The following is a 25,797-nucleotide window of genomic DNA, read 5'->3' on the forward strand; positions in this document are numbered from 1 at the left end:
CCTTTCTTACTAAGCCACTGCGTCCCTCTTTCTCCAATATTACTATTGATCATACTGGGGGCAAGTTTCTTGGCAAGTGTTGATGCCTTTTTTGATACACATTTGATTTTGTCAACAAGATTTACTAAAGTGTCATCACCCCTGAGTATTGCCATTCTTGTCAACATATTTCTATGGGAGTAGATTTCATTATTCACTCAACTAAAGATAAATTCAAGATTGATCATTACACCAATTGCGGTACTACTTTTGTGGTCTACCTCATAGAATGTGTTCTATGTTTGGATCAGTACGTGGGTCAAACCTCACGTGCCCTTAGGTCTAGGATAGGAGAAAACAGAAGAGACATAAAAAATTATAACAAGGATTCCAGTGTAGCAAGACACTTTAATGGTTTACATTTCACGGATCAACCTAAGATCACAGTAAAAGTAATTGATGTAGTCAAAAGGCCTATTCGAGGTGGCAATATCTACACCATACTATCCAAAAAAGAGCTTTATTGGATATGGAAACTTAATACCAGAGCACCCCATGGTCTTAACAAGGAATGGGACATCAGTTACTTTGTGGAATAAACATATCTATTGTTTGGATGATCTTAGGTTAACTATTAGAAAATGTATAACATTTCATAGTAGCCATGAAATGGAATACCTGTTATAATTGTAATTTTTATGGAAGTGCAACATCTAATACCTTTAATGATTTATGTATATGTTTTCACATTAACATAATATTTATGTATGGGTTATAATAATATTAGTTTTTTGTGTCCCTTATCTGTGACCAATATGCCCTGCCTCAATAATCAGATGTCACTCTACATTGACCTACATTAATTTTAGCATCATCATTTATGCTCTAACATATTTTGCCAATTAAATTTTGGTATATAGCAAATTGCACATGATCAAATGTTTTTTCCAAGCTTTTTTTTCTCTCTCTAGATAATGATAATGTTTGAAATGGCCTTTCTGTAAGACTCTTTAATGTAATTTTCTTTATAACATCCCTTATACATCATATTTATTAAAGTTTATTATATTGTCATGTCAGACCAGAATATTAAGAGTCGGTCTGGACATCAATAATAAAAAAACTTATATGCAGTTTGAGGCTATGTATAGAATTATGTAATCTAAATTTTCCATTATTGATATTTTAATGCAATAATTGCCTTTTCAAAATATCTTTTTTGGAATATGCACGCTTATATAGCGTTTCTATGTATACATTATAAGTTCAATAATGGGAATTTGCAATTATGTTTTTTTATTCTTTCATTTTTTCATGTTGTTTTTATTCAATTGTCTATTTATTTGTTTTATTATTTGTTATTGCACATTATTACATTATTCTTCCACTGTTTGTGATGCACTATTCACACCTAAGTATTTGATTGTGAAGGTGTGACTTGGCCTTGAAAACTCTGATTGGCCAAGAGATAGTTAAATTGTGTATCACACAGGTGGGGAGTTATCCTATGATTAAGTGCTGAACAGCACGAAACATGTTAGGACTCCACTCCCCCCTCCTGTGAATTTTTGCTTTTGTGCTGTGCTCTGTTGTCTTGCACTGGACATGTTTTTCATTTTTTAAATGTTTGAATAAAGATTGGAATTTTTATCCTACTGTTTTGGAGTGCTGCTTCCTTCCGATTCATGCTTTATGAAGTTTGCTCGACTTCCTCTCAAGCTGGCACCCCGCCAACAGTGTATTTGCATTGACCGACTCCAGAGGACTGTAATTGGCCAGCCCCTCACACACCTCCTGGGCTGTAGCGACGTCACCTTCTGTGTACTGGTACTACTATCCCCCTTGAGGATAGTTTGTCCTTTAGAGAGCCTATGGACACGATGTTGGAAACTTGCCTGAGGAGAAAATGTTCCAACACATAGGATTTGTATTCCAACTTGCGGCAGCAGTAGCCGTGGTGTCGGGAGCAGCTACCTACTGGTGCTAACTCCTTCATCTGTGATGTGAATATGCAAATTATACGCCTGAACGCAAAGGCGTCAGGTTTTGCGGTTCTAGCCTGCCGGGCTCTATGGTTCAAGTCTTGGTCTGCAGATATGACTTCCAAGTCCAGGTTACTTTCTCTCCCCTTCAAGGGGAAGATCTTATTCGGACCAGGTCTGGACTCCATAAGGAGCCTTCCTATAACAGGATAAGAAGAACAGAGCTAAGGGAGGACAGTTCTCGTTCCTTTCGTTCAGACAAGTCCCAACAATCTCAATCCTCATCCAAACCCGAGCAGCCCAAGAGTACTTGGAAGCCGGCTCAGTCCTGGAACAAGTCCAAACAGACAAAGAAGCTTGACAATAACAAATCGTCATGAAGGGATTGGATTGAGTAGGGGGCAGATTTTCAGACACTTGGTTTCAGGATGTTCAGGAGCCTTGGGTTCTGGAGGTAGTATCTCAGGGATACCGGATAGGATTCAAGTGCCATCTGCCCAGGGGCAGATTCCTTCTCTCCAGACTGTCTACAAGACCAGAGGAGAGGACTGCCTTTTTAGGTTGCATACGGGACCTAGTCTTTTTAGGAGTAATTTTCCCGGTACCTGCATCAGAAAGAGGTCTGGGGTTCTATTCAAACCTCTTCGTGGTTCCCAAGAAGGAGGGAATTTTGCGTCCAGTTCTGGATTTGCAATGCCCAAACAAATTTCAAGCGTCCCATCCTTCAAGATGGAGACAATAAGATCAATCTTTCCTCTGGTTCAGGAAGGACAGTTTATGACTCCCATAGACCTGAAGGATGCATACCTGAGGTTTGCATTTCTGGATCAACACTTCCAGTTCATAGCACTTCCGTTTGGCTTAGCTACTGCTCCAAGAATATTTATGAAGGTTCTGAGAGCTTTTCTAGCGGTTGCCAGAATACAAGGTATCGCAGTAGCACCTTACCTGGATGATATCTTGGTACAGGCACCATCTTTTCGTCCAGCAAGGGAGCACTTGGAAAATGGATGGAAGATAAACTTGGAAAAGAGTTTTCTTACTCCAAATACCAGGATGAATTTCCTGGATACAGTTAGACTCGGTATCCATGAACATCTTCCTAACGGATCAGAGACGTTGCAAGCGAACATCACCTTGCCTTGCCCTCCAGGCTTCCCTAAGTCCTTCCTTGGCCCAGTGTATGGAGGTGATTGGCTTCATGGTGTCTTGTATGGACAACGTTCCCTTTCCCAGATTCCATCTCAGACCCTTACAACTATGCATGCTGAGACAATGGTATGGCAACCATCCAGACCTGTCTCAACAGATAATACTGGACAGCCTTCGAGAGATTCGCTCTCTTGGTGGCTCTGTCAAGATCACCTGTCCCAAGGCACGTGCTTCTTGAGACCGTCCTGGGAGATTGTGACTATGGACGCAAGTCTATCCAGCTGGGGAACCGTTTGGGGTGCCAGGAAGGCACAGGGTCTGTGGACTCAGGAGGAGTCCACGTTGCCGATCAATATCTTGGAACTTCGGGCAATATTCAATGCCCTGAAGGCTAGGCCCCTTCTGGGTTCATCCCAGTTTATCAGATTCCAATTGAAGAATATAACTTCGGTAGCCTACATCAACCATCAGGGAGGAACGAGGAGTTCTTGAGTGATGAGAGAGGTTTCTCAGATCCTCGAATGGGCGGAGACCCACAACTGTATGCTGTCAGCAATCCACATTCCGGGTGTGAACAACTGGGAAGCCGACTTCCTCAGCAGGCAATCTTTTCACCAGGGGGAATGGTCTCTCCACCCCGAGGTATTTGCAGAGATATGCTCCAGATGGGGGATGCTGGAGATAGACCTCATGGCCTCCCGTCTAAATGCCAAACTACCCAGGTATGGATCAAGATTGAGGGATCCTCAAGCAGAACTAATAGATGCTCTAGCGGTTCCCTGAAGGTTCAGACTCATATCTATTTCCTCTTCTCCATAGTGTGGTAGCTCGGATCAAGCAAGCACCAGTGATTTTAATTGTTCCATCCTGGCCGTGAAGGACATGGTTTGCGGATCTGGTGGGGATGTCCCTTCCTACATCAAAATCTAGATTCTCTGAGGCCGACACATGGAAATTGAACGCTTAGTCTTAGCCAAGAGGTTTCTCTGATTGACACTTTGATTCAAGCTTGTAAGCCAGTTACTCGACGCATCTACCATAAGGTGTGGCGGACTTATCTGCACTGGTTTGAAGGGCGTGGTTTTTCATGGCATAAGGTTAAGGTTGCCGGAAATGTATCTTTTCTCCAGGATTAGAGAAGGGCCTGCTAGTTCCCTGAAGGGGCAGATATCAGCCCTGTTGGTGCACAAGAGATTAGCTGCACTTCCTGATGTGCAGTCCTTTGTTAAGGCCCTGACTAGGCTTAGGCCTGTGTTTAGAAGGGTGGCTCCACCTTGGAGCCTCAACCTTGTTCTCCATGTGTTGCAGAAGGCTCCGTTTGAGCCAATGCATACTGTTGACATTAAACTGTTATCCTGGAAGGTTCTGTTTCTGTTGGCTATTGCATCTGCTCACAGGGTCTCGGAGATTTCGGCCTTGCAGTGTGATCCCCCTTACCTTGTTTTTCACACCGATAAGGTGGTTTTACGTACTAAGTTAGGTTTCCTTTCTAAGGTGGTGTCAGATCAGAACATTAATCAAGAGATTGTTGTTCCTTCCTTGTGTCCCAATCCTTCTTCGGTGAAGGAACGTTTGCTTCACAATCTTGATGTGATTTGTGCCTTGAAATGTTACTTTCAGGCTACTAAGGAGTTCAGACAATCTTCATCTTTGTCTGTCATCTATGCAGGCAAACATAGGGGTCAGAAGGTAACTACGTTTTCCTTGTCTTTCTGGATGAGGAGTGTCATCTGCCTAGCTTATGAGACAGCGGGACAACAGCCTCCTGAGAGGATTACGGCTCATTCCACTAGAGCAGTAGCTTCTTCCTGGGCTTTTAAGAATGAGGCCTCTATGGAGCAGGATTGTTAGGCGGCTAACTGGTCCTGCTTACTTTTTCTAAATTTTACAAGTTTGATGTGTTTGCTTCGGCTGAAGCAGCTTTTGGGAGAAAGGTTTTGTAGGCTGTGGTGCCCTCAGATTAGGGTCTGCCTCCTTTTTGTTCCCTCCCGTTATTCCTTCAGTGGCCTCAGGAGCTTGGGTATGGTTTTCCCAACAGTAAGGAATGAAGTTGTGTACTCTCCATGCCTTATGGAAAGAAAACAACATTTATGCTTACTAGATGATTCCTTTCTTTCCTGGCAGGGAGAGTCCACGATCCCACCCGTAAGATATTTTTGTTTGGGTGTCTCCCTTTTTATAATTTCTTCTGGCACCTTTATACCCTGATGTTTCTCCCCTTGGCTGAATGACTGGGAAGATAGGGGAAGTGGGAGGGATATTTAAGTCTTTGCCTCCACCTGGTAACCAGGTGTTGTATTTCCCAACAGAAATGAATGAGTTGTGGACTCTCCCTGCCAGGAAAGAAAGACATTTATCTGGTAAGCATAAATTTTGTTTTTTTTATACAGAGTTATGTGCTGTATATGGATAAAATAATATTTAATCATTTTTTACATTATTATTATTATCTGTTGTCTGGCAAACCATTTTCTTCTTTAGGTACAGGAAACTTTAATCACCTCATTATGAATTTTCTGATGGGAAACAAGTGAATGTTGCCAGGTAAAATGCTTTCCGCAATCAGAACATGAATACGGTTTTTCATCGGCATGAATTTTCTGATGCCGATAAAGATGTGACTGATAGATGAAACATTTCCCACAATCCTTACAAGAAAACGGTTTCTCTCCCGCATGGTTTTTCTGATGTCTAATAAGAGAGTGTTGCCAAGTAAAAGACTTGCCACATTCAGAACATGAAAACGGTTTCTTTCCCGTATGAATGATCTGATGTCTAATAAGGGAGTGTTGCAGATTAAAACATTTTCCACATTCATTGCATGAAAATGGTTTGCCTCCCGTATGAATTTTCTTATGAATAGTAAGATATGATTGCTGAGTAAAACTTTTCCCACACACAGAGCACGGAAATATTCTCTCTACTGCTTCATGAATGTTCTTGTGCCTAAGAAGGTGAGATTCAGAAATAAAACATTTTCCACATTCTGAACACGCAAATGGTTTATCTCCTGTGTGTATTTTCTGATGCCTAAGAACGTCAGATTTATGAACAAAACGTTTCCCACATACAGAGCAGGAAAAAGGTTTGTCTCCTGTATGAACTTTCTGATGCGTAATAAAAGTGTGTTCCCAGGTAAAAAATTTACCGCAAAGGGTACACGAATACGGTTTTTCTCCAGTGTGTATCCTCATATGTTTATCTAGCGTACATTGTTGTGTAAAGCATTTTCCACACTCAGAACAAGAAAATGGTTTCTCTCCTTTATGGCTCATCTGATGGCGGACAAGATTATATTGTTGGGTAAAATATTTTCCACACACAGAACAGGAAAATGGTTTCTCTCCTTTATGACTCATTTGATGTCGGACTAGGTTATACTGCTGGGGAAAACATTTCCCACAATCAGAACATGGATATGTTTTTTTTCCTTTTTTTTGTTGCCCAGGAACACTCCAGTTTGTCAATATATCTGTTGAAAGAAAAAAACACAATATAAATATGTTACTCTATGGAAAATTAGAATGAAAAAAAAAAATACAATATAAAATAAAAATATATCAGAATAATCTCCAAAATAAATATAAATTCTACAATAACTTATCTGAAATATTTGCAAGACATGTCAGACTAGTACACAACATCTGTAAACAACCATCAACATCAGCGCACGTGTAGGTGAAATCAAAATATTCCAAATTATTAAAAAGCATATGGATTTTATATAGAAAATATCTGGCTCATGGATTTTAAACACATTTGTTCTAATGTAAAATAAAGCTGCTATAATATCATGATAGCACCAGATGCTGTTTGTAATGTCACAAAATTCTATAAGGCTCTAAAAATGTATTGTTTTTCTAGGTAAACTATTGCAAAAATGTCATTTAGTCTATGTGTTTAACTGCTACAAAGGCTTAAACACATAATTAAAGTCCTACTTAGAAGCTACAAGCATTGCAGCGTTCAAGCACAACACAGCTGGTGATTGGTGAGATTGTGAGGTGGCCACTACTGATGTGCCCGGGGTGGGCCTACTATGTGCCCGGGGTGGGCCTAGTATACGCCTACTATGTGTCCAGTGTGTGCCTAGTATGTACCCATTGTATCACCAGTGTGTGCCTAGTGTGAGCCCAGTGAATGCCCAGGGTGTGCTTGTATGTACCCAGTGTGCTACTAGTGTGTGCCCAGTGTGTGTGCGGCAGCTGATTAGCTCCCATCCCCTAAGCTATTTAGCTAGTGACTTTGTAAGTTTTAATTTCATAATGAGAACATGTACAAGGAAATTATTTTTACACGTCAAACATGTCACACATACCTTTAACCTGCTTCCCACAGGCACGTCACACACACTCGCTCGCCTGTAACCTGCGTCCCACACACTCGCTCGCCTGTAACCTGCGTCCCACAGACACGTCATACACACTCGCCTGTAACCTGCGTCCCACAGACACGTCACACACACTCGCCTGTAACCTACGTCCCACAGACACGTCACACACACTCGCTCGCCTGTAACCTGCGTCCCACAGACACGTCTCACACACTTGCTCGCCTGTAACCTTTGTCCCACAGACATGTCACACACACTTGCTCGCCTGTAACCTTTGTCCCACAAACATGTCACACACACTTGCTCGCCTGTAACCTTCGTCCCACAAACATGTCACACATGTTCAACAAAAGTACAATAATCACTTGGTAAATAAATATGTGAAAATAAAAAGTGATAAACTAAATAATACACAAATATAAAAGTAACAATGATATATAGAGTGTAAGGATATGGGTGATCTGTGGGAGTCCTACTCAATTCCAGTGATTGAAGTGATTCAAGTGGTTTCTTGCCTCAAAAACAAAGAAGAAAAATATAGTGCAATACAATTTGGTTAAAAAGAAATATTATCTTCACATTCGTAGTCCCACCAAGGGGTTACTCACACTTTGCTGAGCCTACCAGGCTCTAGGTACAGGCGCACACCCGGTTTTATACTGCCAGGTAACCAGTATATACCAACCGCAAACAGCTGCTTTAGGTAAAAACATTTTTTTTATTTAAAATACATAAAATCATTAAAAGCCACAAATATATACGTCAAAGTATACAGTCAATTGGGTATCGAACCACTAGCAGACTTTTAAGTGGGAGAGATAACTTGGTAGGGTGGAGAGAAATAGCGTGCCACACCGGCTTAGCTGGTTCCCCCGGGTAAGTAGTAATCTCTCAATACCTGTCCTGGAGACCTTACTTGTAAACAACGTATAGTGGTGTTCAGTTAATGTTCCTGATGTACGTTTCACCGTAAGCGTATGGCTTTTTCAAAGGAAAGTTGGATGGTGTGCATCTGAAATAGGGTGAAAAGTCCTCCCATTGGTCCTAAATGCTGATGTCATTCTTTTGTGATTGGTTATCACTTCACTGATCCAGAGTTGCATCCTCCATCTTTAAAAAGGGCAAAGTCGCAATCTGTGCAGTCCTCATGTATAGATAGATTATTTGTGTAAACAGACTTGTTATTGCTTTGTTTACATGCTGTAATATCTGCGCTTGTACATAGTTAGGAAAAACCTGAAAACACTTTACAATACTTATATATACATTTATAATAACTTGTACATAGAATCTATATGAAAACACTGTAAAATACATTTATAATAACTTGTACATAGAATCTATATGAAAACACTGTAAAATACTTATATAGATACATTTATAATAACTTATACATAGAATCTATATGAAAACCTTTGCAATGAATTATATTCAAAGAATGTTACTTTGTTTTGATTAAAACCGAGTACAGAAACAGTGTAGCGTATTTTCTACATATATACTATGTAATGTTGCAAGTTCTAATACAATCTACATATGTATGTATCTTTACCAGGTGAAGATAACAAGTTTATATTGTGTATTTGTTTTTGTGTATTTGTTTAATTAGTATCCAGCATTTTCATCATCACTTCAGATCAAGATACTTTCTGTTCTATTTATATAATGGTTACAATTGTTTAATTTAAGGTGGAATTATTTTTAAGATGGGATTTTTTTTTAATTCCCCAAGTTTACAATCCATATATGGTTTCTTGCCTCAAAAGTAGATTAACTTTATAGCATAACAGAGATTAAATGGATTTATATTTTGGATACTAGGGTACCGCAGGGTTTGAACAAAGACTTTGTGCTACACCACTTTCTATATTAATGTTATGCTATAAAGTTAATCTACTTTGTCACTTTATTTCCCTCCACCCTACCAAAGGATAAGTTATCTCTCCCACTTAAAGCTCTGCCAGTGGTCCGATACCCGAGTGACTGTATACATTGACGTATATATTTGTGGCTTTTAATGATTTAATGTATAATAAATAATCTTTTTACCTGAAGCAGCTGTTTACGGTTGGTATATACTGGTTACCTGGCAGTATAAAACCAGGTGTGCGCCTGTACCTAGAGCCTGAGTAACCCCTTGGTGGGACTACGAATGTGAAGATAATATTTCTTTTTCACCAAATAGTATTGCACTATATTTTTCTTATTTTGTTTTTGAGGCAAGAAACCACTTGAATCACTTCAATCACTGGAATTGAGTAGGACTCCCACAGATCACCCATATCCTTACACCCTATATATCATTGTTACTTTTATATTTGTGTATTATTTAGTTAAACATGTCACACATACCTTTAACCTGCTTCCCACAAACATGTCACACTCCCTCACCTGTAACCTGCGTCCCACAGACACGTCACACACACGCTCGCCTGTAACCTGCGTCCCAAAGACACGTCGCACACACGCTCACCTGTAACCTGATTCCCAGAAACACGTCACACACACACGCTCGCCTGTAACCTGCGTCCCACAAACACGCCACACACGCTCGCCTGTAACCTGCGTCCCCCACACACGCTGGCCTGTAACCTGCGTCCCACAAACGCTCGCCTGTAACCTGCGTCCCACAGACACGTCACACACACTCGCCTGTAACCTGCTTCCCACAAACACGTCACACACACGCTCGCCTGTAACCTGCTTTCCACAAACACGTCACACACAAGCTCGCCTGTAACCTGCTTCCCACAAACACGTCACACACAAGCTCGCCTGTAACCTGCTTCCCACAAACACGTCACACACAAGCTCGCCTGTAACCTGCTTCCCACAAACACGTCACACACAAGCTCGCCTGTAACCTGCTTCCCACAAACACGCCACACACGCTCGCATGTAACCTGCGTCTAACAAAATCGTCACACACACACACAATCGCCTGTAACCTGCGTCCCACAGACACGTCACACACACGCTCGCCTGTAACCCGATTCCCACAAAAACGTCACACACGCGGTAACCTGCGTCCCACGAACACGTCACACACACTCGCCTGTAACCTGATTCCCACAAACACGTCACACACACGCTCTCCTGTAACCTGCGTCCCACAGACACGTCACACACACTCGCCTGTAACCTGCGTCCCACAGACACGTCACACACACTCGCTCGCTCGCCTGTAACCTGCGTCCCACAGACACGTCACACACACGCTCGCCTGTAACCCGATTCCCACAAAAACGTCACACACGCGGTAACCTGCGTCCCACGAACACGTCACACACACTCGCCTGTAACCTGATTCCCACAAACACGTCACACACACGCTCTCCTGTAACCTGCGTCCCACAGACACGTCACACACGCTCGCCTGTAACCTGCGTCCCACAGACACGTCACACACACTCGCTCGCTCGCCTGTAACCTGCGTCCCACAGACGCTCGCCTGTAACCTGCGTCCCACAAACACGTCACACACACGCTCGCCTGTAACCTGATTCCCACAAAAACGTCACACACGCGGTAACCTGCGTCCCACGAACACGTCACACACACTCGCCTGTAACCTGATTCCCACAAACACGTCACACACACGCTCTCCTGTAACCTGCGTCCCACAGACACGTCACACACACACGCTCGCCTGTAACCTGCGTCCCACAGACACGTCACACACACGCTCGCCTGTTACCTGCTTCCCACAAACACGTCACACACACGCTCGCCTGTAACCTGCGTCCCACAAACACGTCACACACACGCTCGCCTGTAACCTGATTCCCACAAAAACGTCACACACGCGGTAACCTGCGTCCCACGAACACGTCACACACACTCGCCTGTAACCTGATTCCCACAAACACGTCACACACACGCTCTCCTGTAACCTGCGTCCCACAGACACGTCACACACACACGCTCGCCTGTAACCTGCGTCCCACAGACACGTCACACACACGCTCGCCTGTTACCTGCTTCCCACAAACACGTCACACACACGCTCGCCTGTAACCTGCGTCCCACAAACACGTCACACACACGCTCGCCTGTAACCTGCGTCCCACAAACACGTCACACACACACGCTCGCCTGTAACCTGCGTCCCACAGACACGTCACACACACTCACTCGCTCGCCTGTAACCTGCGTCCCACAGACACGTCACACACACGCTCGCCTGTAACCTGCGTCCCACAGACGCTCGCCTGTAACCTGCGTCCCACAAACACGTCACACACACGCTCGCCTGTAACCTGATTCCCACAAAAACGTCACACACGCGGTAACCTGCGTCCCACAGACGCTCGCCTGTAACCTGCGTCCCACAAACACGTCACACACACACTCGTCTGTAACCTGCTTCCCACAAACACGTCACACACGCTCGCCTGTAACCTGCTTCCCACAAACACGTCACACACACGCTCGCCAGTAACCTGCGTCCCACAGACACTTCACACACACGCTCGCCTGTAAACTGCTTCCCACAGACACGTCACACACACGCTCGCCTGTAACCTGCATCCCGCAGACAGGTCACACACACGCTCGCCTGTAACCTGCGTTCCACAGACACGTCACACACTCACCTGTAACCTGCGTCCCACAGAGATGTCACACACACGCTCGCCTGTAACCTGATTCCCACAAACACGTCACACACACGTTCGCCTGTAACCTGCGTCCCACAAACACGTCACACACACTCGCCTGTAACCTGATTCCCACAAACACATCACACACACGCTCTCCTGTAACCTGCGTCCCACAGACACGTCACACACACGCTCGCCTGTAACCTGCTTCCCACAAACACGTCACACACACGCTCGCCTGTAACCTGCGTCCCACAGACACGTCACACACACGCTCGCCTGTAACTCGATTCCCACAAACACGTCACACACACGCTCGCCTGTAACCTGCGTCCCACAAACACGCCACACACACGCTCGCCAGTAACCTGATTCCCACAAACACGTCACACACACGCTCGCCAGTAACCTGTGTCCCACAGACACGTCACACACACGCTCGCCTGTAACCTGCGTCCCACAAACACGTCACACACGCGCTCGCCTGTAACCTGCGTCCCACAAACACGTCACACACACGCTCGCCTGTAACCTGCGTCCCACAGACACGTAACACACATGCTCGCCTGTAACCTGCGTCCCACAAACACGTCACACACACACTCGCCTGTAACCTGATTCCCACAAACACGTCACACGCTCGCCTGTAACCTGCGTCCCACAGACACGTGACACGCTCGCCTGTAACCTGCGTCCCACAGAGACGTCACACACACGCTCACCTGTAACCTGCGTCCCACAGAAGCTCGCCTGTAACCTGCGTCCCACAAACAAGTCACACACTCGCCTGTAACCTGATTCCCACAAACACGTCACACACACGCTCGCCTGTAACCTGCGTCCCACAGACACGTCACACACATGCTCGCCTGTAACCTGCGTCCCACAAACACGTCACACACACACTCGCCTGTAACCTGATTCCCACAAACACGTCACACGCTCGCCTGTAACCTGCGTCCCACAGACACGTGACACGCTCGCCTGTAACCTGCGTCCCACAGAGACGTCACACACACGCTCACCTATAACCTGCGTCCCAGAAACACGTCACACACACGCTCGCCTGTAACCTGCGTCCCACAAACACGTCACACACACTCGCCTGTAACCTGATTCCCACAAACACGTCACACACACGCTCACCTGTAACCTGCGTCCCACAAACACATCACACACACGCTCGCCTGTAACCCGATTCCCACAAACACGTCACACACACGCTCGCCTGTAACCTGATTCCCACAAACACGTCACACACACGCTCACCTGTAACCTGCGTCCCACAAACACGTCACACACGCTCTCCTGTAACCTGATTCCCACAAACACGTCACACACGCGCTCACCTGTAACCTGCGTCCCACAAACACGTCACACACACGCTCGCCTGTAACCCGCGTCCCACAGACACGTCACACACGCGCTCACCTGTAACCTGCGTCCCACAAACACGTCACACACACGCTCGCCTGTAACCCGATTCCCACAAACACGTCACACACACGCTCGCCTGTAACCTGCGTCCCACAAACACGTCACACACACGCTCGCCTGTAACCTGATTCCCACAAACACGTCACACACATGCTCGCCTGTAACCTGCGTCCCACAGACACGTCACACAAACGCTCGCCTGTAACCTGCGTCCCACAAACACGTCACACAAACGCTCGCCTGTAACCTGCGTCCCACAGAAGCTCGCCTTTAACCTGCGTCCCACAAACACGTCACACACACGCTCGCCTGTAACCTGCGTCCCACAGAAGCTCGCCTGTAACCTGATTCCCACAAACACGTCACACACACACACTCGCCTGTAACCTGCGTCCCACAGACACGTCACACACACACTCGCCTGTAACCTGCGTCCCACAGACACGTCACACACACTCGCTCGCCTGTAACCTGCGTCCCACAGACACGTCACACACACGCTCGCCTGTAACCTGCGTCCCACAGACACGTCACACACATGCTCGCCTGTAACCTGCGTCCCACAAACACGTCACACATGCTCGCCTGTAACCTGATTCCCACAAACACGTCACACGCTCGCCTGTAACCTGCGTCCCACAGACACGTCACACGCTCGCCTGTAACCTGCGTCCCACAGAGACGTCACACACACGCTCGCCTGTAACCTGATTCCCACAAACACGTCATACACGCGCTCGCCTGTAACCTGCGTCCCACAAACACGTCACACACACTCGCCTGTAACCTGATTCCCACAAACACATCACACACGCTCTCCTGTAACCTGCGTCCCACAGACACGTCACACACGCGCTCGCCTGTAACCTGCATCCCACAAACACGTCACACACACGCCCGCCTGTAACCTGATTCCCACAAACACATCACACACGCTCTCCTGTAACCTGCGTCCCACAGACACATCACACACGCTCGCCTGTAACCTGATTCCCACAAACACGTCACACACATGCTCGCCTGTAACCTGCGTCCCACAGACACGTCACACACGCTCGCCTGTAACCTGCGTCCCACAGACACGTCACACACATGCTCGCCTGTAACCTGCGTCCCACAAACACGTCACACGCGCTCGCCTGTAACCTGCGTCCCACAAACACGTCACACAAACGCTCGCCTGTAACCTGCGTCCCACAGAAGCTCGCCTGTAACCTGCGTCCCACAAACACGTCACACACACGCTCGCCTGTAACCTGCGTCCCACAGAAGCTCGCCTGTAACCTGATTCCCACAAACACGTCACACACACGCTCGCCTGTAACCTGCGTCCCACAAACAAGTCACACACTCGGCTGTAACCTGCGCCCCACAGACACGTCACACACACGCTCGCCTGTAACCTGCGTCCCACAAACACGTCACACACACGCTCGCCGGTAACCTGATTCCCACAAACTCGTCCCACAAACACGTCACACACACACTCGCCTGTAACCTGATTCCCACAAACACATCACACACGCTCTCCTGTAACCTGCGTCCCACAGACACGTCACACACGCGCTCGCCTGTAACCTGCGTCCCACAAACACGTCACACACACTCTCGCCTGTAACCCGATTCCCACAAACACGTCACACACACGCTCGCCTGTAACCTGCGTCCCACAAACACGTCACACACACGCTCGCCTGTAACCTGATTCCCACAAACACGTCACACACATGCTCGCCTGTAACCTGCGTCCCACAGACACGCTCGCCTGTAACCTGCGTCCCACAGACACGTCACACACACGCTCGCCTGTAACCTGCGTCCCAAAAACACGTCACACAAACGCTCGCCTGTAACCTGCGTCCCACAGAAGCTCGCCTGTAAGCTGCGTCCCACAAACACGTCACACACACGCTCGCCTGTAACCTGCGTCCCACAGAAGCTCGCCTGTAACCTGATTCCCACAAACACGTCACACACGCGCTCGCCTGTAACCTGCGTCCCACAAACAAGTCACACACTCGCCTGTAACCTGCGTCCCACAAACAAGTCACACACTCGCCTGTAACCTGCGTCCCACAGACACGTCACACACACGCTCGCCTGTAACCTGCGTCCCACAAACAAGTCACACACACTCGCCTGTAACCTGCTTCCCACAAACACGTCACACACATGCTCGCCTGTAACCTGCGTCCCACTGACACGTCACACACACGCTCGCCTGTAACCTGATTCCCACAAACACGTCACACACACGCTCGCCTGTAACCTGATTCCCACAAACACGTCACACACACGCTCGCCTGTAACCTGATTCCCACAAACACGTCACACAGACGCTCTCCTGTAACCTGCGTCCCACAGACACGTCACACACGCTCGCCTGTAACCTGCGTCCCACAGACAAGTAACACACACATGCTCTCCTGTAACCTTCGTCCCACAGACACGTCACACACACGCTCGCCTGTAACCTGCGTCCCACAAACACGTCACACACGCTCGCCTGTAACCTGATTCCCACAAACACGTCACACAGATGCTCTCCTGTAACCTGCGTCTCACAGACACGTCACACACACGCTCGCCTGTAACCTGCGTCCCACAGACACGTCACACACACGCTCGCCTGTAACCTGCGTCCCACAGACACATCACACACACACTCGCCTGTAACCTGCGTCCCACAAACACGTCACACACATGCTCGCCTGTAACCTGCGTCCCACAGACACGTCACACACACGCTCGCCTGTAACCGGATTCCCACAAACACGTCACACAGACGCTCTCCTGTAACCGGCGTCCCACAGACACGTCACACACAAGCTCGCCTGTAACCTGATTCCCACAAACACATCACACACACACTCGCCTGTAACCTGCGTCCCACAAACACGTCACACACATGCTCTCCTGTAACCTGCGTCCCACAGACACGTCACACACAAGCTCGCCTGTAACCTGATTCCCACAAACACGTCACACACATGCTCTCCTGTAACCTTCGTCCCACAGACACGTCACACACACGCTCGCCTGTAACCTGCGTCCCACAAACACGTCACACACATGCTCGCCTGTAACCTGCGTCCCACACACACGCTCGCCTGTAACCTGCGTCCCACAGACACGTCACACACACGCTCGCCTGTAACCTGCATCCTACAGACGCTCGCCTGTAACCTGCGTCCCACAAACAAGTCACACACTCGCCTGTAACCTGCATCCCACAGACACGTCACACACACACGCTCTCCTGTAACCTGCATCCCACAGACACGTGACACACACGCTCACCTGTAACCTGTATCCCACAGACACGTCACACACACACTCGCTCGCCTGTAACCTGCGTCCCACAGACACGTCACACACACTCGCTCGCCTGTAACCTGCTTCCCACAAACTCGTCACACACACTCGCTCGCCTGTAACCTGCTTCCCACAAACTCGTCACACACACGCTCGCCTGTAACCTGCGTCCCACAGACACGTCACACAAACGCTCGCCTGTAACCTGCGTCCCACAAACTCGTCACACACACACGCTCGCCTGTAACCTGCGTCCCACAGACACATCACACATGCATATTTGCCTGTAACCTGCGCCACACACACACTCGCCTGTGACCTACGCCCCACAGACACATCACACATGCATATTTGCCTGTAACCTGCATCACACACACTCGCCTGTGACCTGTGCCCCAGACACATCACACATGCATATTTGTCTGTAACCTGCATCACACACACACTCGCCTGTGACCTGCGCCCCACAGACACATCACACATGCATATTTGTCTGTAACCTGCATCACACACACACTCGCCTGTGACCTGCGCCCCACAGACATCACACATGCATATTTGCCTGTAACCTGCACCCCACAGATATATCACACATGGATATTTACCTGTAACCTGCATCACACACACACTTGCCTGTGACCTGCGCCCCACAGACACATCACACATGCATATTTGCCTGTAACCTGCGCCCCACACACTCGCCTGTGACCTGCGCCCCACAGACACATCACACATGCATATTTGCCTGTAACCTGCATCACACTCGCTCGCCTGTAACCTGCGTCCCACAGACACGTCACACACACTCGCCTGTAACCTGCTTCCCACAGACACGTCACACACTCGCTCGCCTGTAACCTGCGTCCCACAGACACGTCACACACACTCGCCTGTAACCTGCTTCCCACAAACACGTCACACACACGCTCGCCTGTAACCTGCTTCCCACAAACACGTCACACACGCACTCGCCTGTAACCTGCTTCCCACAAACACGTCACACACGCACTCGCCTGTAACCTGCGTCCCACAAACACGTCACACACACGCTCGCCTGTAACCTGCTTCCCACAAACACGTCACACACGCACTCGCCTGTAACCTGCGTACCACAAACACGTCACACACACTCGCCTGTAACCTGCTTCCCACAGACACATCAAACACACTCGCCTCTAACCTGTGCCCCACAGACACATCACACACACACTCGCCTCTAACCTGCGTCCCACAGACACATCACACACACACGCTCGCCTGTAACCTGCGTCCCACTAACACGTCACACACACGCTCGCCTGTAACCTGCACCCCACAGACACATCACACATGCATATTTGCCTGTGACCTGCGCCCCAAAGATAAATCACACACACACTCGCCTGTAACCTGCACCCTACAGACACATCACACATGCATATTTGCCTGTGACCTGCGCCCCAAAGATAAATCACACACACACTCGCCTGTAACCTGCACCCTACAGACACATCACACATGCATATTTGCCTGTAACCTGCGCCCCACACACTCGCCTGTGACCTGCGCCACACAGACACATCACACATGCATATTTGCCTGTAACCTGCGCCACACACACTCGCCTGTGACCTACGCCCCACAGACACATCACACATGCATATTTGCCTGTAACCTGCGCCACACACACTCGCCTGTAACCTGCACCCTACAGACACATCACACATGCATATTTGCCTGTGACCTGCGCCCCAAAGATAAATCACACACACACTCGCCTGTAACCTGCACCCTACAGACACATCACACATGCATATTTGCCTGTAACCTGCGCCCCACACACTCGCCTGTGACCTGCGCCACACAGACACATCACACATGCATATTTGCCTGTAACCTGCGCCACATACACTCGCCTGTGACTTGCTCCCCACAGACACATCACACATGCATATTTGCCTGTAACCTGCATCACACACACTCGCCTGTGACCTGTGCCCCAGACACATCACACATGCATATTTGTCTGTAACCTGCATCCTGTGTCCCACAAACACGTCACACACACACACGCTCGCCTGTAACCTGCGTCCCACAGACACGTCACACACACGCTCGCCTGTAACCTGCGTCCCACAAACACGTCACACACACGCGCGCTCGCCTGTAACCTGCGTCCCACAGACACGTCACACACAAGCTCGCCTGTAACCTGCTTCCCACAAACTCGTCACACACACGCTCGCCTGTAACCTGCGTCCCACAGACACGTCACACACATGATCGCCTGTAACCTGCTTCCCACAGACACATAACACACACTCGCCTGTAACCTGCTTCCCACAGACACGTCACACACATGATCGCCTGTAACCTGCGCCCCACAGACACGTCACACACGCACTCGCCTGTAACCTGCTTCCCACAAACACGTCACACAAACACTCGCCTGTAACCTGCGTCCCACAGAAGCTCGCCTGTAACCTGCGTCCCACAAACAAGTCACACACTCGCCTGTAACCTGATTCCCACAATCACGTCACACACACGCTCGCCTGTAACCTGCATCCCACAGACACGTCACACACACGCTCGCCTGTAACCTGCGTCCCACAGACACGTCACACACACGCTCGCCTGTAACCTGCGTCCCACAGACACGTCACACACACTCGCCTGTAACCTGCGTCCCACAGACACATCACACATGCATATTTGCCTGTAACCTGCATCACACACACACGCGCGCTCACCTGTAACCTGCGCCCACAGACACATCACACATGCATATTTGCCTGTAACCTGCATCACACACAAACTCGCCTGTGACCTGTGCCCCACAGACACATCACACGTGCATATTTGCCTGTAACCTGCACCACACACACTCGCCTGTAACCTGAGCCCCACAGACACATCACACATGCATATTTGCCTGTAACCTGCATCACACACAAACTCGCCTGTGACCTGTGCCCCACAGACACATCACACGTGCATATTTGCCTGTAACCTGCACCACACACACTCGCCTGTAACCTGAGCCCCACAGACACATCACACATGCATATTTGCCTGTAACCTGCATCACACACAAACTCGCCTGTGACCTGTGCCCCACAGACACATCACACATGCATATTTGCCTGTAACCTGCACCACACACACTCGCCTGTAACCTGAGCCCCACAGACACATCACACATGCATATTTGCCTGTAACCTGCACCACACACACTCGTCTGTGACCTGTGCCCCACAGACACATCACACATGCATATTTGCCTGTAACCTGCATCACACACACACACGCGCTCACCTGTAACCTGCGCCCCACAGACACATCATACATGCATATTTGCCTGTAACCTGCATCACACACACACACTCGCCTGTGACCTATGCCCCACAGACACATCACACATGCATATTTGCCTGTAACCTGCATCACACACACACGCCTGTGATCTGCGCCTCACAGACACATCACACATGCATATTTGCCTGTAACCTGCATCACACACACACGCCTGTGATCTGCGCCTCACAGACACATCACACATGCATATTTGCCTGTAACCTGCGTCACACACACTCGTCTGTAACCTGCACCCCACAGACACATCACACATGCATATTTGCCTGTAACCTGCATCACACACACACACACTCGCCTGTGACCTGTGCCCCACAGACACATCACACATGCATATTTGCCTGTAACCTGCGCCCCACAGATATATCACACATGCATATTTGCCTGTAACCTGCACCCCACACACACATACTCACCTGTGACCTGTGCCCCACAGACACATCACACATGCATATTTGCCTGTAACCTGCATCACACACACACACTCGCCTGTGACCTGTGCCCCACAGACACATCACACGTGCATATTTGCCTGTAACCTGCACCACACACTCGCCTGTAACCTGCGCCCCACAGACACATCCCACATGCATATTTGCCTGCAACCTGTGCCTCACAGACAGATAACACATGCATATTTGCCTGTAACCTGTGCCTCACAGACAGATCACACATGCATATTTGCCTGTAACCTGCACCACACACACTCGCCTGTAACCTGCGCCCCATAGACACATCACACATGGATATTTGCCTGTAACCTGCACCACACACACACGCGCTCACCTGTAACCATCATCCCTCATATGTCACTAACGCATGCACTCACCTGTGACCTGCGCCCTCAGTCTCGCACTCACCTGTGCTGACATCATCACTAATCTCCTTATCTTCAAGCTGACTTTTTACGCACAGTTCTTCTGTTAATTCGAGCTTTACTATATCAGTGTCACCTTTATCTGCAAAAATAAAAGGAGATTCCTCGTTATATTTCCTGTGTCCCAGCTAATAAAATTTCAGCATAAAACAGGTATAAACATTTACTTTAAAAATAAAAAATAATAAGGTATTAGCAGCAGGTAAGGTCAGTAGGTGCTGAGTGTATAGGAAGAGGTATTAGCAGCAGGTAAGGTCAGTAGGTGCAGGGTGTATAGGAAGAGGTATTAGCAGCAGGTAAGGTCAATAGATGCTGGGTGTATAGGAAGAGGTATTAGCAGCAGGTAAGGTCAATAGGTGCTGGGTGTATAGGAAGAGGTATTAGCAGCAGGTAAGGTCAATAGGTGCTGGGTGTATAGGAAGAGGTATTAGCAGCAGGTAAGGTCAATAGGTGCTGGGTGTATAGGAAGAGGTATTAGCAGCAGGTAAGGTCAATAGGTGCTGGGTGTATAGGAAGAGGTATTAGTAGCAGGTAAGATCAGTAGGTGCAGGGAGTATAGGAAGAGGTATTAGCAGCAGGTAAGGTCAGTAGGTGCAGGGTGTAGAGGAAGAGGTATTAGCACCAGGTAAGGTCAATAGGTGTTGGGTGTATAGGAAGAGGTATTAGCAGCAGGTAAGGTCAATAGGCGCTGGGTGTATAGGAAGAGGTATTAGCAGCAGGTAAGGTCAGTAGGTGCAGGGTGTATAGGAAGAGGTATTAGCAGCAGGTAAGGTCAGTAGGTGCAGGGTGTATAGGAAGAGGTATTAGCAGCAGGTAAGGTCAGTAGGTGCAGGGTGTATAGGAAGAGGTATTAGCAGCAGGTAAGGTCAGTAGGTGCAGGGTGTATAGGAAGAGGTATTAGCAGCAGGTAAGGTCAGTAGGTGCTGGGTGTATAGGAAGAGGTATTAGTAGCAGGTAAGGTCAGTAGGTGCTGGGTGTATAGGAAGAGGTATTAGTAGCAGGTAAGGTCAGTAGGTGCTGAGTGATTAGGAAGAGGTATTAGCAGCAGGTAAGGTCAGTAGAAGCTGAGTGATTAGGAAGAGGTATTAGCAGCAGGTAGGGTCAGTAGGTGCTGGGTGTATAGGAAGAGGTACTAGCTGCAGGTAAGGTCAGTAGGTGCTGAGTGTATAGGAAGAGGTATTAGCAGCAGGTAAGGTCAGTAGGTGCTGTGTGTATAGGAAGAGGTATTAGCAGCAGGTAAGGTCAGTAGGTGCTGGGTGTATAGGAAGAGGTATTAGTAGCAGGTAAGGTCAGTAGGTGCTGGGTGTATAGGAAGAGGTATTAGTAGCAGGTAAGGTCAGTAGGTGCAGGGTGTATAGGAAGAGGTATTAGTAGCAGGTAAGGTCAGTAGGTGCTGAGTGATTAGGAAGAGGTATTAGCAGCAGGTAAGGTCAGTAGGTGCTGGGTGTATAGGAAGAGGTATTAGTAGCAGGTAAGGTCAGTAGGTGCTGAGTGATTAGGAAGAGGTATTAGTAGCAGGTAAGGTCAGTAGGTGCTGAGTGATTAGGAAGAGGTATTAGCAGCAGGTAAGGTCAGTAGGTGCTGGGTGTATAGGAAGAGGTATTAGCAGCAGGTAAGGTCAGTAGGTGCTGGGTGTATAGGAAGAGGTATTAGCAGCAGGTAAGGTCAGTAGGTGCTGGGTGTATAGGAAGAGGTATTAGTAGAAGGTAAGGTCAGTAGGAGCTGAGTGATTAGGAAGAGGTATTAGCAGCAGGTAGGGTCAGTAGGTGCTGGGTGTATAGGAAGAGGTACTAGCAGCAGGTAAGGTCAGTAGGTGCTGTGTGTATAGGAAGAGGTATTAGCAGCAGGTAAGGTCAGTAGGTGCTGTGTGTATAGGAAGAGGTATTAGCAGTAGGTAAGGTCAGTAGGTGCTGGGTGTATAGGAAGAGGTATTAGCAGGTAAGTTGAGTAGGGCTTAGCAGTAGTGAGGTTCCTATGTGACTATATAGATGACTAGTTAAACCTCATCTTGTGTATTGTGCACAGTTCAGATAACGTTATCTCCTGAAGTATAGAAATAAACCAGAGGCTGTAAACAGGAGGACACTAAGCTGGTAGAAAACAATAAAAATATCACAACATTATGTCTGGTTATTTATATTTACAGCTTACACAGAAGAGAGACACCGTCATTTACATTAAGGGATTTAATACAACTGAGATGACGGTGTCACTAAACACCAGACCATAATGTCATGTTAGAAGGAAGTAGGTTCAGCATTAATTTGAAGAAGTACAGAGAGTAGGGTTAGTGCATGGAACAAACTTATAGTAGAGGTGGTAAATACTGTAAGGGAACACTAGAGCTTACTGCTAGCCTGTGAATTAATTACACTTCAGAAGAAAATAGGAACCAGAAGTGGCAGGGGGTCTAGTTCTACCAACTAGCGTACTAAACAAAACCGTACAGCTGTAATTGTGCGCAAGAGCTGACTCCCCCTTATCAGTACTCACCAACAGAGAGGCCTGAATGCATTTCACCCAGATGACTACGCATTTCACCTGAATGACCGTACATTTTATCTGTCATTTCATCTTCCACTTTCACAACTAGTAGCCCAGTCTCTGGGTTGAGCGCTATAATGACAAGAGATTATCTGGAGTTATTTGGGTTTCTTATTCACGATAATGCTGTATTTTAGTCTTTAATCAGAAAGTAAAGCTGAAAAATGCATTGTGTTAAAGTCAGTCAAATACCTGAAATAAAATTATGTTTTAAATGGTAGAACAAGAAAAATAAATTCATACTACCAGTACTACTTCTATGCCCTTCCCTCCTCCTACCAGTACTACTTCTATGCCCTTCCCTCCTCCTACCAGTACTACTTCTATGCCCCTCCCTCCTCCTACTTCTATGCCCCTCCCTCCTCCTACCAGTACTACTTCTATGCCCTTCCCTCCTCCTACCAGTACTACTTCTATGCCCCTCCCTCCTCCTACCAGTACTACTTCTATGCCCCTCCTACCAGTACTACTTCTATGCCCCTCCTACCAGTACTACTTCTATGCCCCTCCTACCAGTACTACTTCTATGCCCCTCCTACCAGTACTACTTCTACGCCCCTCCTGCCACCTATTGGTAATACATTTTCGCCCCTCCCTCCTCTTTCCAGTACTGCTTCTATATCCTTCCCTACTCCTACTGGTACTGCTTCTACGCCCCTCCCTCCTCCTACCGGTACTACTTCTACGCCCCTCCCTCCTACGCCCCTCCCTCCAACCAGTACTACTTCTATGCCCCTCCCTCCTCCTACTAGTACTACCTCTACGCACCTCCCTCCTCCTACCGGTACTATATTTAGGCCCCTCACTCCTACCGGTACTACTTCTATACCCCTCCCATGTAAGTGCCACATTACAAAAGGTCAGTACACACAATAAATATTTATATAGGCACAGTATATATCAGTAATTAAGCGCTGCATTACATGAGGTCTGTCAGCACACACAATAAATGTTTATATAGGCATAGTATATATCAGTAATTAAGTGCCACATTACAAAATGTCTGTACACACAAATGTTTATATATGCGCAGTATATCAGTAATTAAGTGCTGTATTACATAAGGTCTGCGCACACAATAAATGTTTATATATGCACAGTATATATTAGTAATTAACCCCTTAACGACACGAGTCGTACAGGGTACGTCGCACACAACCTGGTCTTTAAAGACCAGCGACGTACCCTGTACGACTTTGGGGATTAAAGCGGCTGGAAGCGATCCTGATCGCTTCCAGCCGCTTTACAGTTATTGCAGTGATGCCTCGATATCGAGGCATCCTGCAATAACATTTTTCCCCCATCCGATGCAGAGAGAGCCACTCTGTGGCCCTCTCTGCACCGGCATCGATGGCCGCAATCGTTGGTGGGTGGGAGCTGACCATGGGAGGTGGGTGGGCGGCCATCGATGAAAAACTGAAGAGAGAGGGGGGCGGGATCGGGGGCGGGAAAGTCGGGAGCGCGCACGGTAGCGCGCGCGTGCACGGGGAGGGAGCGGGTGGGAACCGCTACACTACAGCAAATACATGCTATATGAGTGGCAGTAAGGGGGGATAAAATCCCCAACAAAAGTAAATCTAAGGGATCTGGGAGCGGGTGGGGGATTGGTCTGTGGGGGGGGGAAGCTACACTACAGAAAAAAAAAAACAAATAAATAAAAAAAAAAAACACATTTGTATTTGCAAACAGGGTACTGGCAGACAGCTGCCAGTACCCAAGATGGCTCCCAGTAAGGTAGAGGTGAAGGGTTAGAGAGCTGTTTGGGGGGGGGGGATCCTACACAGCTGCATATGTAAATATGCCATACATTTTTTTTTTAAATTTTAAATATACCTTTTATTTTAGTACTGGCAGACTTTCTGCCAGTACTTAAGATGGCGGGGACAATTGTGGGGTGGGGGAGGGAAGGGAGCTGTTTGGGAGGGATCAGGGGGTCTGATGTGTCAGGTGGGAGGCTGATCTCTATACTAAAGCTAAAATTAACCCTGCAAGCTCCCTAATTAACCCCTTAACTGCTAGCCATAATACACGTGTGATGCGCAGCAGCATTTAGCGGCCTTATAATTACCAAAAAGCAACGCCGAAGCCATATATGTCTGATATTTCTGAACAAAGGGGATCCCAGAGAAGCATTTACAATCATTTATGCCATACTTTGAAAAGTTGTTTGTAAATAATTTCAGTGAGAAACCTAAAATTGTGAAAAATTTTACGTTTTTTTTT

At 47.7% G+C, this 25,797-nt stretch overlaps 1 protein-coding gene across 2 annotated transcripts in view; it reads right to left on the reverse strand.

The window, feature by feature from the left end:
* Positions 1-1,653: 1,653 nt before the first annotated feature.
* Positions 1,654-25,797, reverse strand: part of LOC128666750 (zinc finger protein OZF) — a 29,274-nt gene continuing 5,130 nt past the window's right edge. For both annotated transcript variants that reach the window (XM_053721516.1, XM_053721514.1), the window contains exons 3-5: positions 23,524-23,646; positions 21,014-21,112; positions 1,654-6,585 (exon numbers count right to left, since the gene is read on the reverse strand). In XM_053721516.1, coding sequence (XP_053577491.1) covers positions 5,591-6,585; positions 21,014-21,112; positions 23,524-23,646 — 1,217 coding nt within the window. In that variant the 3' untranslated portion in view covers positions 1,654-5,590. The remainder of the gene's footprint in view (positions 6,586-21,013; positions 21,113-23,523; positions 23,647-25,797) is intronic.

This window comes from Bombina bombina, chromosome 7 (genome assembly GCF_027579735.1).
Source record: "Bombina bombina isolate aBomBom1 chromosome 7, aBomBom1.pri, whole genome shotgun sequence".
In the NCBI taxonomy this organism is placed as follows: domain Eukaryota; kingdom Metazoa; phylum Chordata; class Amphibia; order Anura; family Bombinatoridae; genus Bombina; species Bombina bombina.